Raw genomic sequence first — 19,870 nt, forward strand, 5'->3', positions numbered from 1 at the left:
AGTGATCATCATAAGAAGGAAAGTTAAACCAACATCTATCTAATCATTCTATGATTATAAGCATAAATATTGTCACTATAATATTTATAAAGTAATTTTTTCATATTCTTTGTACAAATATTATAATGAAATATCGAGACGAAAGTAATAAAAGTACATATATCCGATAATCTTCATATAATTGAAAAGAAATTGATGGAAAAAAATAGTAAGTTTTTGTGCAATTTTCATCATAAAGTATGAAAAGTTATGGAATAGTATACAGTAGTCCTCTTAAAAAGAATTATGAAAAAAAAAAGATAATCCAATGTAAATAGGATTTGTTTTTCCAATAATGGCATGGTTTTATTCTTGTTAATAACTTATATACATACAAACATATTTACAGTATATATGTATATGTTTACATATATATATATATATATATATATATATATATATATATATATATATATATATATATATATATATATATATTATGATTATTATTATTATTATAATTATTATTATTATTATTATTATTATTATTATTATTATTATAATTATTATTATTATTATTATTAATTGCTAAGCTACAACCCTAGTAGGAAAAGCAGGATTCTATAAGCTCAGGGGGCCCAACAGGGAAAATAGCACAGTAAGGAAAGGAAACAAGGAAAAATTAAATATTTTAAAAACAGTAATGACATTAAAATAAAATATTTCCTATATAAACTATAAATACTTTATCAAAACAAGAGGAAGAAAAATTAGAATAGTGTGCCCGAGTGTACCCTCAAGCAAGAGAACTCTAACCCAAGACAGTAGAAGACCAAGGTACAGAGGCTATAGCACTACCCAAGACTTGAGAACAATGGTTTGATTTTGGAGTATCCTTCTCCTAGAAGAGCTGTTTACCATAGCTAAAGAGTCTCTTCTACCCTTACCAAGAAGAAAGTAGCCACTGAACAATTGCAGTGAAGTGGCTAACCCCTTGGGTGAAGAAGAATTGTTTGGCAATCTCAGTGTTATCAGATGTAAGAGGATAGAGGAGAATCTGAAAAGAATAGGCCAGACTATTAGGTTTATGTGTAGGCAAAGGGAAAGAACCGTAACCAGAGAGAAGGATCCAATGTAGTACTGACTGGCCAGTCAAAGGACCCCATAACTCTCAAGCGGTAGTATCTCAACGGGTGGCTGGTGCCGTATATATATATATAATATATATATATATATATATATATATATATATACTTATTTATTTATTTATTAATCCAATGTAAATAGGATTTGTTTGTTTACTATGTTATGGTTTTATTTTGATTAATAATTGGTAGGGAGAAAGTGCATTGTATACATCTACATTAAATAACATTATTTTACCTGCACTATAATCAGTATTGACATAGATCCATCACAGGCTTTTGAAACTGAATAATATATTGGTGCTGCGTTCATTTTATGTGGAGTTAGTCTGCGTCTGCTCTCCGGAAGCTTAACTTTTTAATGTTATTGAAATGAAATTCTATGCTTTTTTTTTTTTTTTTTTTTTTTTTTTGCACGGCGTGCTGGGAATTAAAAAACAAATACCCTCTTCTTTAACATGTTTTGAAACGAAATAACTTGTTTATTTGATATCAAATACGTTCCTCAAAATTTGAAATAGATTGTTTTTCATATGACCTGCACATAAATGAAATAGAATGTAGAAGCGGTGTGATAAAAGAGTGGGGAGTAAATTTGAGAGGTTACGGACGTTGGGGATAAAAAAAAATCTTTGGGTTAACTATGTGAGAGCAAGGAATTTAGTTTAACAGTTTTTATCCGATATATATATATATATATATATATATATATATATATATATATATATATATATATATATATATATTATACACATGTAATATATATGTATATGTATTTATTATTTATTTATATATACATACGTATATACACATACATATATATATATATATATATATATATATATATACTTTATATATATATATACTTTATATATACATATTTGTGTATATATATGTATATAAATGTGTATATGTATGTGTGTGAACATTAAAAAAAGTAGAGAAAGGAAGAATACATTAATAGACTAGAATCAATGCTCCTTCCTTCTACTTCTCCTCTATATTACAAAGTTGTGGATAGAAGTTAGGAAGGTCACAAGATCAGGGAACGTCTTGGAGAAAGTTGCGAGGCGTCTGATTTCCAGGAGGCTGTTTTAATACACCATACACTATTTGTGAACAAAGAATTTAATTTTTTTCTAGTTATAGGATATCAAATTTATTATTATTATTGTTATTGTTATTAGTATTAGTATTAGTATTGTTGTTGTTATTGTTGTTACTGTTATTGTTATTATTATTATTATTATTATTGCTGATGTTAGTAGCGTTATATATTTTAATGTTTAAGGAATGACCTTATATATTGGCTATTTTTTTGTCGTAAACCATACTCGTTAGGTAACTCCCTATATTCTATTGTGAATCACAGCTGAATGCAAAGATTTTAACATAAAAATACTTCTTTATTCATCACCTGTTGTTATTTCTAAACTTGAGCAAAGATTTAAACATAAAAATCCTTCTTTATTGATCACCTATTATTATTTCTAAACTTAAAGTTTTTTAGCGCTATTTTAATGTATATGTTATCCAGGACAGTTATAGAAATAATTATTTTTTTTTGAATAATAAAAGAAAAAAAAAAGAAAAAAAACTGATATACCTTCACCTTCATCTCGACTTCTCCCACTGAATACCAGCTGCAACCTCACCATCCATGTGAGCTAAGGATAGGGGTTTTTGGGAAGCCCACGGGTCTACCTGCCGAGTCGTCAGCAGCCATTGTCTGACCCTCCCTGCTCCTAGCTAGGATGTAGAGGGGGCCGTGGCTTGGGCGCTGGTCATATTCAGTTTAGGGCATTATCCAGTTTGCTTGGGCAATGTCACTGCCCCTTGCCTCTGCCATTCATGAGTGGCCTTTAAACGTTTTTAAAAGGGCCTTGATAAGGGCTGTGGAGAGCCAAGGCCACTGGTGTTTACCTTTTAAGATAAATAACACTAATGTGCTTCGTTGACTGCTCAATTCCAAATCCACTTCGGGGTATAACGAGGTATAATGACGGAAATGCTCCTTTGATGTCCAAAGATATAAGTATATCTTTTCTGTTAAGAACTCTTCTTCAGGATCCTTCTCTTTTGGGTTTGCCGGGATTTCCGTTATAAGGCAAGCTGTTCTGAGGCAATTCTTTGCACGCATTAAGTTTTGTGAGAGAGAGAGAGAGAGGGAGAGGGAGGGGAGAGAGAGAGAGAGAGAGAGAGAGAGAGAGAGAGAGAGAGAGAGAGAGAGAGAGAGAGAGAGAATTTGTCTTTAATTCCGGAATTAAACTCAAAAATACTCTCTCGTTTTTTTGTGTTTAATTCCGGAATTAAAGACAAATTCTCTCTCTCTCTCTCTCTCTCTCTCTCTCTCTCTCTCTCTCTCTCTCTCTCTCTCTCTCTCTCTCTCTCTCTCTCCGATTGGCAAAAATACTGTTTCGTATTATATTTACGATGATAAGTGTAAGAATGAATAGGATTCGACTAGATACTTTAGCAGTACTAAACGAAACATAAATATAGATTTTCCATCCATAATACAACTAAATCACCTTCTTCCTCCAACTTGATTATAATTATTTTTCTTATTTTCCTCTCTGTAAGGAAGGGTAGAAGAGAGACTTACCGCCATGTTAAGCAGGTCTTCTAGGTGAAAGAGACACTAAATTAAACCATTGTTTTCTAGTCTTGGGTAGTGCCATAGCCTGTACAATGGTCTTCCAATGTCTGCGGGTGAGTTAAAATACTTGAGGATACACTCAGGCACACTATTCTATCTTATTTCCATTCCACTTGTTTTTGAAAGTTTTGACATTTTTTATATTCTCTTGATTATTTTAATATTGTTCATTATTTTTCTTGCAATTTATTTATTAACTCATTTCCTTTCTTCACTGGTCTATTTTCCCTGTTGGAACCCTTGGGCTTATAACATCCTGCTTTTCCAACTAGGGTTGTAGCTTAGCAAGTAATAACAATAATAATAATAATAATAATAATAATAATAATAATAATAATAATAATAATAATAATTTCTCCAGAGAAATGACGCCAGGTAACACGTGATAAATAAATCAATCTATAGTCAGGAGATTAGTTCTTACCTTCTATATTCCTGGAATTTATCCATTTGTCCAAACCTACCGAAACCTTGTAACCCTTCCAGAAACCACATTATTACTTCCATTCTTGCCTGTTTGTCTTTCAACAGTTCCAACTCTTAGTGAGATTGACTTCACGAACATCATGTTTCGAATGAATGGAACTTGTAATGTTTCTCAAGATGATATTTATTTTGAAATTTAGTTTTATGTAAATGGGTGATATAAACCCGACGCTATCTTCATCATTTATTGTGGAGAGAGAGAGAGAGAGAGAGAGAGAGAGAGAGAGAGAGAGAGAGAGAGAGAGAGAGAGAGAGAGAGAGAGAGGTTGGTGAAGAAGTGAGAAGGGGTGAAAGAGGTTGGTGAAGAAGTGAGAAGGGGTGAAAGAGTCAGAGGGTGGTGAGACTGAGAAGGAGTGAGTGCGAGGAGTGAGAGAATATTCAGAGTCAAAGAAGATTGGGGGTCCAAGATGTTCATTCCATATTAGTTATGTTACAGATGAACTCTCTATGATTAGTTGGTAGCTTGACTCCGCGTTATACATTTCAGTGTTAAAATTGCAAACTTCATTTCTAACTAAGCCGATATTATCTAGTTACCGATAATCGGTTGCGCTACGTCTTTATTGTGCGATTTGTGAAACGACAGGGAAAAAAAGAATAAAGTCGTGCCATTTTTAAGGAACAAGAAACCAAGGATTTCAATAGATAACACGGAATTATATTTGAATAAGAAGTAATTTTGGGCTAGAGTTCGTGGAAAAAATGCACAAAAGCTATCTAGAATATGGTACCAATGGGGCAAGGGGTGGGTGCGCTTTAAAGAACTTAATTTCAAGGTTGTAAGCAATGTTTCTCTCTATTTTTAGCTTAGCATTTTAAGTTCGTATTGTATAGTTTCTTTTTTACGGTACATGTGTTTAGTTTTCTAGTTTTATTACCCTGGTTTTTGGACAGCTTACTGGAAGATGTAAATGAGAATGTAGCAGCTGGGCAGTAACCAGTTTCAGTAATCAGTAATAGTGATGTGGTTAAGGATCAACCTGAAGGAACAGTGTTTATGGCGACTGAGATATCTTTGATCAGCTGGTGTCAGTTGTTTATGGAACTGGATCAGTTCAAAGCACAATTGGAATCTACATGGAAAAACTTGGATTGAAGTTAGTCCCTCGTATGACTGAACCCATTCCTGAGAAGATTCGAAAGTCTAGTTTAAGAGTTTCTACTATACTACCAGAGAAAACGACCAGAAGAACCAACCCTCACAGAACTCTCAAACTTTGCTGAAAATTACAGCATCAAGATTCTGATTTCTTTTCTAGACTATTGCTTGTGCCTGCTATATCGGGATCTGTGTCTATTAGGCTACTGTCAATTCTCCAAACTGTACGACAACTATGTTTGTACATGTATGTATATGCATATATATTAGTATATATATATATATATATATATATATATATATATATATATATGTATGTATGTATGTATATATATATGTATGTATGTATATATATATGTATGTATGTATATATATATGTATGTATGTATATATATATGTATGTATGTATATATATATGTATGTATGTATATATATATGTATGTATATATATATGTATGTATATATATATGTATGTATGTATATATGTGTGTATGTATATATGTGTGTATGTATATATGTGTATAAATATATAGGTATATAAATATATGGGTATATAAATATATGGGTATATATATATATATATATATATATATATACACATATATTATACACGCACATGCACACACACACACACACATATATATATATATATATAATATAATGTATATATATATATATACATACATACATATATACACGCACATACACACACGCACACACGCACACATATATATATATATATATATATATATATATATATGTCATACATTTTGCACATTTAGACGTGGTTTTTCATATTCAAATAAGCCATGTATTTTTTATACATAGATGTCTGCATTCTCTTGACGACCTCGGAATCAGAGCCCCAGGCAAAATCACACAAAGACAACAGCTTCTGACTGGCAGGGAGTCGAACTCTGGTCCAGGAAACTTGTATGAACATTGACATGCCACTTGGCCAAGTGGTATGAGTTCATACTACTTTCCTGGACCAGAGTTCGTCTTCCGGCTAGTCAGAAGCTGCTGTCTTTGTGTGATTTTCCCTGGGGCTCTGATTCCCTTACCAGTGGGAAAGGGAGAGCCCCGCCTTGCTAGCGGGATGGGGGGAGCGCCACCCTGCCAGCGGGAAGGGGGGAGCGCCACCCTGCCAGCGGGAAGGGGGGAGCCCCGCCCTGCCAGTGGGAAGGGGGGAGCCCCGCCCTGCCAGTGGGAAGGGGGGAGCCCCGCCCTGCCAGCGGGAAGGGGGGAGCCCCGCCCTGCCAGCGGGAAGGGGGGGAGGTCCCGCCCTGCCAGCGGGAAGGGGGGAGCCCCGCCCTGCCAGCGGGAAGGGGGGAGGTCCTGCCCTGCCAGCGGGAAGGGGGGAGCCCCGCCCTGCCAGCGGGAAGGGGGGGAGCCCTGCCCTGCCAGTGGGAAGGGGGGAGCCCCGCCCTGCCAGCGGGAAGGGGGGAGGCCCGCCCAGCCAACAATAGAGAGTTCCTGTATCTAGCTTATTTTTAAAAAAAACACGAAGGGTGGAATCAGGAAGGCAGTCGTGAAAAGCAAAACTAGAATCTTGAAGACTTCTTCTTTCTCTCCAAGAGGAAGAAGAAGTCTTCAAGATTCTGGTTATGAAGACTTCTTCCTCATGGAGAGAAAGAGGAAGTCTTCAAGATTCTTGTTTTGAAGACTTCTTTCTTCTAAGAAGAAAGGGATCATCGACAAGGGGAATCAGGAAGGCTGTCATGAAAAGCAAAACAAGAATCTTGAAGACTTCTTCTTTTTCTCCATGAGGAAGAAGAAGTCTTCAAGATTCTTTTTTTGAAAACAACTACTTCCTCATGGAGAGAAAGAAGTGTTCAAGATTTTTGTTTTGAAGACTGCTTTCTTCTAAGAAGAAAGGGATCATCGACAAGTGGAATCGGGAAGGCAGTCAGGAAAAGCAAAACAAGAATCTTGAAGACTTCTTCTTTCTCTCCATGAGAAGGAAGTCTTCAAGATTCTTATTTTGAAGACTTTTCTTCTAAGAAGATAGGGATCAACGACAAGTGGAATCAGGAGGGCAGTCTTGAAAAGCAAAACAAGAATCTTGAAGACTTTGTCTTTTTCTCCATGAGGAAGAAGAAGTCTTCAAGATTCTTGTTTTGAAGACTTCTTTCTTCTAAGAAGAAAGGGATCAACGACAAGTGGAATCAAGAAGGAAGTCAGGAAAAGCAAAACAGGAATCTTGAAGACTAATGACTGATTTGTTTGAAAGGATTCGGACAGAAAATCCAGGAAGGAGGAGGAGGCATGAAGGAGAACGGGAGAGAAGAAATAAAGTATCCAAAAAGGAGAACTAGTTATTTGGTGATCAGTTTACGATTGTGCGGATTTGAAATGAGTAAGTATAGCCCATAATGTTTGAAGATCCAAAAATAAAGATTGTGCAGAATAAGGCGGAAACTGCACAGAAGTAGAGAATATTGAAGGACCCAATCCGAAGTCTTCAAAATTTTCCTAACTCGTTGTTCCACTGCAATTTGTTTTTCTGTGGAAGAAAATCAAAATACACCGTCTCTAAAGAAATCAACGACAAGTGGAATCAGGAAGGCAGTTATGAAAAGCTAAACAAGAATCTTCAAGACTAATATTAGATTTACTGAAAGGGTTCGGACAGAAAATACAGGGAGAAGAGGGAGACAGGAAGGAGAACGAGAGAGAAGAAATAAAGAATCCGAAAAAGAGAACTAGTTATTATTTGTTGATCACTTTACGATTGTGCGGATTTGAAATGAGGAAGTAAAGTCCATAATGTTGAAGATCTAAAAATAAAGATTGTGCAGAATAAAGTGGAAACTGGACAGTAGAGAATATTGAAGGACCAGAAAAAAAGCTAAAATTCTTCAATCTGAAGTCATTTTTTTTTTCCTCTGAAAGGAAGAACTTCTTAGAAGAGACATTCCAATTGGACGTCTTCCTGTTAGCTCTTGCTTATAAGAAAAATAATTATCTAGGACCGAGGAAGGAACGGGTTTGGGATAGGAGATTTTTGGTTTACTGCGCCTCGAATTTGAACTTCGGGCTCCAGCTTCGGTCGTCATTTTGTGTCAGACTCATCATCATCTGTCTGTCATCAGTGTTCGTGTCATCCAACACAAGCAAAAGCTTTTAAAAGATACAACCAACGCTCCGTTCCCCTTACGGGTTGCCAACACAAGGGCCCGTGGTCCGCCTCGTATATAGGCGGGTCAATCTAAATCATCATCATCAGGAGAGGCAAGTTCAGACATGAGACCTCTTACGGTCATTATAAAAAGGATATTTTAATTGCAAAGGGATCAGTGGTTCAGTCGAATTCCGTGGTCATGAAACACCTTCAAGATGTTCGTCAAAAAAAATTCGACCAAGGAGCACAACGGCAGGATTAGAGGAACTGGTCAAACGAATACTCTGAGGAAACAGTTTGTTGCCCTTCATCAGGACCCCTAAAAGATTGATATGCAATCGGGACGTCAAAACGAAAGTTACCTTACGGGAAGAGTAAGAACGGGGTACCTTCACACCCGCACACACGTGTGTATATATATATATATATATATATATATATATATATATATATATATATATATATATATATATATATATATACATTGTGTGTGTATGTGTGTTTGCTGGGTATTATTTTCTTACCTGTTACTATTTTGCTAATTTTTATGATAAATTAATTTATGGATGAATAAAACATTAAAGGGGCTTTCGTATAATTACGTTTTGATATAGCTGACCATAACAGACAGTAAGTAGAGTATTGAGAAAATTGATCTTCCTCATTCCTGGTTTTCTGAGGCTAAACTAACTAGTTAGCATTTAAGTCCTATAAATTAGGACACTCTTCATGGATGTTGATGCTTATGGAGGTGTAGACCCAAATGCTATTTTTCCTTCGTTTATTTTATAAAGACCATTGATTTCTTAGCTCTTAAGTTGTCTGCTATTTTCTTCGTTATCAAATTATATATTGTGTGTATATATATATATATATATATATATATATACATATACATATATATATATATATATATATATATATATATATATATATGTATACATATATATATGTATACATATATATATATATATATGTATACATATATATATATATATATGTATATATGTATATAAGTATATATGTATATATGTATATAAGTATATATATATATATATATGTATATAAGTATATATATATATATATATATATATATATATATATTATAGTCACAAAAGGAGAACTGAGTTTGTGTTTTCATTTTTTCTTTCGTGGCTATAATACTTGCTTATTTTATGCTCATCACGTGTTAGCTTTTGTGATTTCTACACACACACACACACACACACACACACATATATATATATATATATATATATATATATATATATATATATATATATATATTGATAAATTTTGCTCATTTAGACGTGTTTTTCATATTTATATAAGCCATATATTATAATCCCTTAATATCTGGATTCCCTCTATACCTCATGATCAGAGAACCAGGGGGGAATCAATTCAATAGATAATAGCTTCTGGTCGGCCGGGGAATCGAACCCTGGTCCGAGAAACTGGCACGAAAATTGGTATCACATACACACACACACACACACACACACACACACACACATATATATATATATATATATATATTTATATATATTATATATATATGTATATATATATATATATATATATATATATATGTGTGTGTGTGTTTTGTATTTGCAGTGGATATTTGAAACGTCAAATGAAAATGAAGAATTGAAATAAGGCAACTCGCTATATTACTTTTGTATGCTTTTGCTAACAAAGACAGCCCTTTACTGTCTTTGGTTCGCTAAGGTTTGTGAAGGCTCCGCCCATTTTGTAGTAGTAGTAAGAAGAGCAACACCTTGTCTGTTTTGTCATGGGAACAATAGAGACATCTAACGAAAGGTCTCCCCCCAGTGTCGGCATTCTTTTGATTCTAACTACCTACCAAGTTTCATGAGGATGGTTCACGAATAACGGAGGAGTAGTATAGAAAAATAAGTGTACACACCAAGTACAAGAACTGCATGAGGAGCGACATGACAGGCCTTTAGCCTGTGAAAACAGTAAATATTGGGAGAAGTATCCTTCAAAGGGATGTCCCCCCCACCCCACCCCACCCACCTAAACGGGGAAGCACATACCTGACGGAGGGAAACTCTTTAGAATTTTGTGCTATAACCCTTGAGGATTCTTCCTGCCAAATATAAAAAGCTTATAATTTTTTCCCTATTCGGTATTTTTTCGTCTAATTTGCTTGGACAATGTTGCTTACTTAGCGCGATTTTATCATTCATTTTGTGTCATTTTGTGATTATGTCGCATTAAAGTATTTTTAAGTAAAAACGTAAAAATTATCTGAAGACATTCTGTTACCTGCTTACATGCAGCACTAATTGACAACAGAAAGTATTTCGAAGATCTGTCATTTAATCCAGCTTCCCCTCTTAGTGCTACTTAATGATATAAGCTTTCACATAATTTTGGATCTATTGTTATAAAGTATTACGTATTTATTTAACTGAGCGTTACGAGGTATTTCAAGTATAGATTTGAAGGATAGGTTTTCCTAAGTTTATTGTTTGCAATCATGATTCTTAATTTATCAGAAGCGCGATGGAAGTTAACCCTTACCTCTATTAGAATATCAACTTTTACATCATCGATGATTTGTTTTCTTTTACTTTATTTTTTTTCAGAACATTTTTCAATTATTAAGTTATAGATTTAAAAAAAAGAATATATATATATATATATATATATATATATATATATATATATATATATATAATGTATGTATATGTATGTATGTGTATATATGTATGTATATGTATGTATGTGTATATATGTATGTATATGTATATATATGTATATATATATATGTATATATGTATGTATATGTATATATATGTATTTATGTATGTATATGTATATATATATAAATATATGTATGTATATGTATGTATATATATATATATATATATATATATATATATATGTGTGTGTTTGTATGTATATATATATATATATATATATATAATATATATATATATATATATATATGTATATATGTGTATATATATATATGTATATATGTGTATATATATATATATGTATATATGTGTATATATATATGTATATATATGTTTGTAAATATGTATGTATATATATGTTTGTAAATATGTATGTATATGTATATATATGTGTATATGTATATATGTAGGTTTTTTGTATATATGTATATGTAAATATGTGTATATGTATATGTATGTGTATACGTATATATGTATATGTATATATATGTACACATACATTTATCTATACGTATATATATGTATATGTATGTGTATATATGTGTATATATCTGTAAATATGTATATGTATATATATATGTATATATGTGTTTGTAAATATGTGTGTATATGTATATATATATATATATATATATGTATATGTATATATGTAGGTTTTTTGTATATATGTATATGTAAATATGTGTATATGTATATATGTGTATACGTATATATGTATATGTATATATATGTACACGTATACATTTATCTATACGTATATATATGTATATGTATGTGTATATATATGTATATATCTGTAAATATATATATATATATATATATATATATATATATATATATATATATATATATATATATGATTCATATACTGTATATAGATATATAAATCATTATTACAGATTATAAGGATTAACTGTGGTTTTGTTTATCTGGGAAAATGTTAAAGTTTATTCGCTTGTCATCGACGCTGTACATGTACAAGGGTTCCCAGCAGATTATGGATTTAATCCAGATTAATAGAACTTCCCTTGTTAACCAGTGCAGCTGAACTAAATGTTAGGTTCTCATCATAACATAATTTTTAAGGATTTGAATACAGCTTCGATTTCCGTACGTCGGTGATGTTATTTAAGGAAAAAACCTTTAATTCATATTTTTGAGATGCTTGAAGATTTACTGTGACCTGTAGTTTTTTAGAAGTTTAAAAAGTTTTCTCCTGAAGAAGACTTTGACGGTGTTATTACAGAAATACAGCTAAGTGGAAAGTAAACAGGGGATAGAAAGGCATCTAAATGGAAAGTAAAAAAAAGTTTAGAAAGACAGCTAGTTGGAAAATAAAGAAAAGGGATAGAGAGCTAAATGGAAAGTAAAGAAAGAGGCCAAATAAAGAAAAAGGACAGAAAGACAGGTAAATTGGAAGTAAAGAAACAGGATAGAGACATCCAAATGGAAAGTAAAGAAAGAGGACAAAGACAGCTTAATGGAAAGTAACGAAAGAGGTGGAAGATTAAGACGAATGCCTTTTATTTTGGGCAACGAAACTTGACCCAGCTTAACAGAGGAAATTCATCTTGAGGTCTCGAAAGTTTTCAACTTTTCAGACCTGGAGTGAGTTTCGATACCTCTTTTTAAATTAGTGTTTATAGTGATAATCTTTTTCCAAGTTTCTTTTTTCACCCCTGTCTATTCATACGACTGTAGGTTTGTTCAAACCTTTTTATCTTACACAGTGTGTTTGTTTTACTGCCTTTATTTGTACATTAGTTGTTTACAAGGCTCACTTAAGTAATTATGAAATAAGTTTTATGAGTGGCTGCATAAAAGGGGTAAATATCTAATTGTTTTTAGGTATTGGTTCTTGTTACTGTCTTGTAAGAGAAGAGAGTGTGTTTGAGCACCCAGAACAAGGGAAATGGGCTGAACCCTTCATCCCAGCCTGTGGATTTTCAGGTTCAGAAGAAATCTCCAGAGATGATAACTCTTGACCAGTCTTCAGAGTTCGGTGTCAGGAAGGAAATCAGCGGGGCTGCTGCTTCTGGGATTGTTGAGGAGGGGTATCTAGTGGGACCCCCTTTGAATTGTGACTTTCACCATATCCTCTTTTTGTTTAAATCTTCTATACATGCACGTGCTGCATGGCCAGTCTCTCTGCAGTTTCTACATTCATTCCTTAGTCTTACAAATCCTAGCAAAATGACCCTGCAAGCCACAATATATTATTTAAAGTTTTTGTTTTTTTAATGTCAGTAAAAACATGCGTCTCGGTACTTTTAGATTTATTCCTTGTTTGTTTATATAATTGGAATGTTATCTCATATATTCTGAGCAACAACAAATAACAAATGCAGCAGTTTCTTGTCCACTGCAAGACAAAGGCCTCAGACATGTTATGATCATGTATGGGTTTTGGCCATTTTCAACACCACGCTGGCCACTGCAAATTGGTAATAGTGGGTGATTTTGGTGTGATTGCTCACAGCAAACCAACCTAGTATGGGTGGCTCTGACTAGGAAAACTTTGCTGATCATGACATACATAAACCCTTTATCCACGTTTAGGTATCTCCACTCAGAAAGGGATATCATAGTCATCAAATAATAGATTATATGAAATGTAGGAGCTAGTATAAATGCGAAACCTATCTCGAAATCTCTCATGAATTGTTCCAGTATCTTAATGTCCTTGTTTGTCGCTTTTATACAGAAACCTCTTTGGACGTAATCGACTCATTGTAATATTCTTTTTATAACGTATTTAATTAGTTTTAGCTGTGATATAATAAATAGTAAAGCACTATCTTTTGATGCAGCATTTAACATAAATATAAATAATGATAGGTGTTAAATGGCAAATTTGAGAAGCGCGCACATACAATGTTCACCGTCATAATTATAGCTCTTTTTTTTTCTTTTTTTTTTTTTAAACAATTATGGAAAAGTAGTCGCTACAACGAAGTTAGAGAAAAAGCTTCCACAAGTTTGGTATAAACAAGGATTTTTTTTTTTCGTTAGTAAAATTACCGTGATGAGTTATGCATCATTTTTTAATTTTTAGTACAATTTTGCAAGCTGCATGTAAGTTTTTTTTTCTTTTTAATTGATTGAGATATATTTTTGGTCCTCCAATTTTGGCCTTGAAATTTTTGTGTATGAATCGTCTCAGGAAAGTTTAGAAATTAACTTTATTATAGATATCGTCAGAAGATTTTAATTAGATTTATTTTTGTAGAGGTTTATGGGTGGATAATATGCTTTATCGTTAAATTTTTTTTTCTCATTTTGCATAATAATAACCAATCAAGAATTATAAAAGGTAAATATTCTTTTATTTCTTTTTTGTGAAATAGTTACCCATCAAGAAGTATAAGTTTTAATTCTTAATTCCTTTTAGTCTTAAGGTTATACAATAAAGCAAACCTTACACGAATTTCTAAGGCTGGAATCCTATGTTACTTAATGTAAACCTCATGGTCATCCATTAGTATTACGCTAAACCACTCACTCCTATTACAAACTTAATGTCTCTACATAGACTAATCGCACATTCTATAATATTTTCACATCCTTCATCCAAACTTTGGTCAAACGCTTTTAAACTCATAAAATGTGAAATACCAAAGTGGTAAACTGTTCATCGTTCATTCCATTTAGGGTTATGGTGGCCTGTCAGTAACGTCCTTCCCTGGTGATCGCCTGACTGAGGTTAGAGTCCCGCTTAAATTCGTTAGTTCCTTAGGTCGGTGCAACCTCACCCTCCTCGTGAGCTAAGGATGGATGGTTTGGGGGAGCCTATAGGTATATCTGCTGAGTCATCAGCAGCTATTGCCTAGCCCTTCCTAGTCCTAACTTGGTTAGCGAGGGTGCTTGGGCGCTGATTATATGTATATATAATGGTCAGTCTCTAGGAGACTGTCCTGCTTGATAGGGCAATGTCACTGTCCCTTGCCTCTGCCATTCATGAGCGGCTAACAACAAAAATGTGTTTCGATATAGTTGGGAACTTGAATAATTGCTATTGGAGAACTATGATAAATTTACTAATCTAGAATCATTTTAAGAGAAAGGGTTATATGTCCCCGACGTAATGAAGTCGGTGGTGTACGTATGTTGTACCATAATTATGCAAAAATAGATATTTTTAGCGTCGAAGATATACTGTTCCTAAACATTTTGATGTTAGTTTAGTATAATGTATTTTTCCCCACCGTAAATAAGTAATTTTTTATCAATTTACTTATAGATGACCATCCTTTCTGCAACCCCAGTTTGCATTCAGTCAACCAAATAATCGATTTTCGATTGTTTTGAACGTATTGTTCTTTGCTGAGCAAATTAGAACAGCTTTATCTCGCATATGATTTCCACCCAACATTTCTCATTGTTTGGTTTTAGTTCTCTTTTTTGTTTCTCCCTTAGACATTAATTTACAAAAATTTACTAAAGCCTCCTTTTGTTTTTCTTCCTCTTCTGTCTTTTCCTCATTTTCTGTTTTCTTCCAATTCCTCTTCTGTCTTTTCCTCATTTTCTTCTTCTTTGGGAGGAGGGTTTGTTTTCCCGAAACGAGGCAGCCTGATTTATTGCGCTGGGTACACCTGGAATTGCTACTTCCTTCCTCCTCCTCCTCCTCTTCATTTCTTCTTGACTCCATCTTCGGTCAGAGGCAAAGAGCAAGAAAGAGGAAGTGAAACCGCAGGGAGTGATTAATGGAGAACGACGACTTGCTCCAAATCATTGATATTTTTCTTTAGTTTATCTTTCTTTTTTTATTGAGGTTATTGTGTGTATATTTAGTAAAGAAATTATACGACTCGCATATCGTTTATGGAGTTTACCAGTATAGAGTTACTGTTATTGTCTCGTAAATGTTTGTCGCATTAGTTTGTGTTTGTTTATTTCACGGGGCTCCACAAGGCACTAGCAGAATTGGAAGACCCAGGCCTTCATGGCTGAGGACTATGTTGCGTGAAGTAGGAGATGATGAATGGAGAAGTATTGAATTAAAAGGAGAAGTATTGAATTAAAAGCTGAAGATAGAGACGACTGGCGAAATCTAACAGAGGCCCTTTGCGTCCATAGGCGGAGGAGGAGATAACGATTTGCTTGTGTTTTTAAAAGAGCATAATTTTTTGGTAAGGGAATTAATTAGTCCAGGAAGAAAAAGTTCAGTTTATCGCTATGAGAAAGCCTTAAATAAACCTTTTTCTTTTTTTTAAGTTTCTAATTTTCACGTCCAAGAAAGTTCCATTGCCACTTGATATTGGTTGCAAAAGATTTATAACGAGCTGCTTACCTCGAAAAATATTTTCATTGGTTCTTATGTTTTTAATCTAATAGCTGATAAAGCCCCAACTTAGTATATGACGCTTAGAAATAGATAGACAAAAATGGAGAAATAAAAGTTCAATCATTGCGAGAAGATGTTGATCATAAGGGATTAGTAATCTACAAAAGAAACCATTCAGAAATTAACTATTGATTTGCTACTGAGCTGAAGCTAAATCTTAAAAGGATTTTAAGATATTGGCATCTTTTTTAGAAAGGACAAGTATTTCAGGAACATATCTCAATAGCTTAATTAATTTTAAAAGATAACATGTCGTATTTTAAAGGTAATTTTTATAAAACTATGATTAATGTTCTTAGGAACTAAGATGTGTTTTATTTTTAACCAATGTTCTTTGATGTATCACGTTTATTTTTCCCGTCATGGAGTGCTCTAATACTAAATCTTCGCCTTCTAGCTTCTAAGTATATTTAGATCATAAAGTAATCCTGGCCTTTATTTTCTTTTTACACAAAAAGGTTACCGTTAGCGTGCTTACTGAACTTTATGTAATGTTCATGTCGCTTAATATTTTTTGTCAGATTTGTCCATATACATCTAAATGTTTCATTTTGGAGGTTTTTTTCTTTATTTATTAAATTTCAATATTGTGATAAATAGATTTTTATACCTACCACAAGGACTTCTGAAATTAACCACGCATTTTGATTGTCAATTTTTTTTTTTTTTTTTTTTTTTTTTTTTTTTTTTTGGATAGACATTATGGTCCCCTTATCTCTGATGAACCTTATGGTCCCTTCATCTATGGTGCTTATTATGGTCCCCTTATCTATGATGGACATTATGGTCCACTTATCTCTGATGGACATTATGGTCCCCTTATCTCTGATGGACATTATGGTCCCCTTATCTATGATGGACATTATGGTCCCCTTATCTGTGATGGACATTATGGTCCCCTTATCTCTGATGGACCTTATGGTCCCTTCATCTCTGGTGCTTATTATGGTCCCCTTATTTATGATGGACATTGTGGTCCCCTTATTTATGATGGACATTATGGTCCCCTTATTTATGATGGACATTATGGTCCCCTTATCTCTGATGGACATTATGGTCCCTTTATCTATGATGGACATTATGGTCTCCTTATCTCTGATGGACATTATGGTCCCTTTATCTATGTTGCACATTATGGTCCCCTTATCTATGTTGCACATTATGGTCCCCTTATCTTTGATGGACATTATGTTACCCCTATCTAGGATGGACATTATGGTCCCCTTATCTCTGATGGACATTATGGTCCCTTTATCTCTGATGAACATTATGGTACCCTTATCTCTGAAGGACATTATGGTCCCCTTATCTAGGATGGACATTATGGTCCCCTTATCTATGATGGACATTATGGTCCCTTTATCTATGATGGACATTATGGTCTCCTTATCTCTGATGGACATTATGGTCCCTTTATCTATGTTGCACATTATGGTCCCCTTATCTATGTTGCACATTATGGTCCCCTTATCTTTGATGGACATTATGGTACCCTTATCTAGGATGGACATTATGGTCCCCTTATCTAGGATGGACATTATGGTCCCCTTATCTCTGAAGGACATTATGGTCCCCTTATCTATGATGGACATTATGGTCCCCTTATCTCTGAAGGACATTATGGTCCCCTTATCTCTTAAGGACATTATGGTACCCTTATCTCTGAAGGACATTATGGTCCCCTTATCTCTGATGGACATTATGGTCCCCTTATCTCTGATGGACATTATGGTACCCTTATCTCTGAAGGACATTATGGTCCCCTTATCTAGGATGGACATTATGGTCCCCTTATCTCTGATGGACATTATGGTACCCTTATCTGTGAAGGACATTATGGTCCCCTTATCTAGGATGGACATTATGGTCCCCTTATCTCTGATGGACATTATGGTACCCTTATCTCTGAAGGACATTATGGTCCCCTTATCTTTGATGGACATTATGGTACCCTTATCTAGGATGGACATTATGGTCCCCTTATCTAGGATGGACATTATGGTCCCCTTATCTCTGATGGACATTATGGTCCCCTTATCTTTGATGGACATTATGGTCCCTTTATCTCTGATGAACATTATGGTACCCTTATCTGTGAAGGACATTATGGTCCCCTTATCTAGGATGGACATTATGGTCCCCTTATCTATGATGGACATTATGGTCCCTTTATCTCTGATGAACATTATGGTCTCCTTATCTGTGAATCTTGCATTTTGGAAGCCATCCTTCCCATTCAGAGTTCCTCTGACCCCAATTCTTTCGCAACGTCTCATGTGTCATGTTCCCTTAAATCCGAGCGAGCTCTGTCCTCGCCTTAGGAACAAGACATTTCCAGAATTATCCCGATATTCTGCTCATTCTTCTCACTTAACTGGTGTAAAATTGTCTTAAGAAAAAGATAAGGAAAATCTCTATTGCTGCTTGAGGTCCTCATTCAACCCTCTTCTTCTTTTTTTTCCTTTATCTTTGACTTGGTTTCTTTAACTTCTTTCCTTCTTCCCTTATCTTTGACCGGATTTTTCCCCTTTTCCCAATTTACGTTTTCTTATCTCGACGGTTCCATGTATTATCCTTACGTCGTCTCTTTCTTGGTCTTTGAATTATCTTTTTTATTCTTTGTTCATTTTACCCTCTCATTTTTCTTTATTCCTAATCGCCTTCAGCTTCTCTTGTTCAACCGTTGACACACTTTCCTTTTTTATTTGCTTTTGTTATACTCAAGAAAGTTTCCCTTGTTGTCCTTAGAGTATTAGGGTAGATATTTATCTCCTGAATTTCCGTTCATTTTTCCTTGGCTTTGACCTCTCCTTAATTTTATCTAGTGAGAATAAAGATTGTCCTCGGATGAGAAGATAGAATAAACATCTGTTTAATTTTTTAACACTATTGTTAAGCATCCATGGTTTTCATTTATGTAATGCGTTTTATTGAAATAAAGGACTTAATCCTGATTGTTTAATTCTTTTTATCATCGGTGATAGCATGATTAATATTACTTATAGATTAGCATCTCATAAGAAATAGAATTGTAAGAGTTCTTCAAATCGGTTAGGAGCATAAAATTAAATATTAAAAAAAAAAGGTTGATGAAATTAGTTTTCAGTATTCGAAAGTGAAAAATGTTTATTTGATTTCGTTTAATCTGTGATACGGAAACACACTTACCAAAGGAACTAGAATTATTTTAAAACATTTTTACTATAATGAATGAAAAGTTTGTTAAACCAATTTTATCAAAGAGAAAGTTCATATGAGAGATTAGTTTGTCAAGGGGATTAGTGATTTGTGAACACATTTTG

At 33.8% G+C, this 19,870-nt stretch overlaps 1 protein-coding gene across 1 annotated transcript in view; it reads right to left on the reverse strand.

Annotated features, from left to right (window-relative positions):
• Positions 1–18,844, reverse strand: part of LOC137646609 (uncharacterized) — a 48,302-nt gene extending 29,458 nt beyond the window's left edge. The window contains exon 1 of the mRNA XM_068379717.1: positions 17,268–18,844. Coding sequence (XP_068235818.1) covers positions 17,268–18,844 — 1,577 coding nt within the window. The remainder of the gene's footprint in view (positions 1–17,267) is intronic.
• Between the last annotated feature and the right edge of the window lie 1,026 nt (positions 18,845–19,870).

This window comes from Palaemon carinicauda, chromosome 9 (assembly GCF_036898095.1).
Source record: "Palaemon carinicauda isolate YSFRI2023 chromosome 9, ASM3689809v2, whole genome shotgun sequence".
Lineage (NCBI taxonomy): Eukaryota > Metazoa > Arthropoda > Malacostraca > Decapoda > Palaemonidae > Palaemon > Palaemon carinicauda.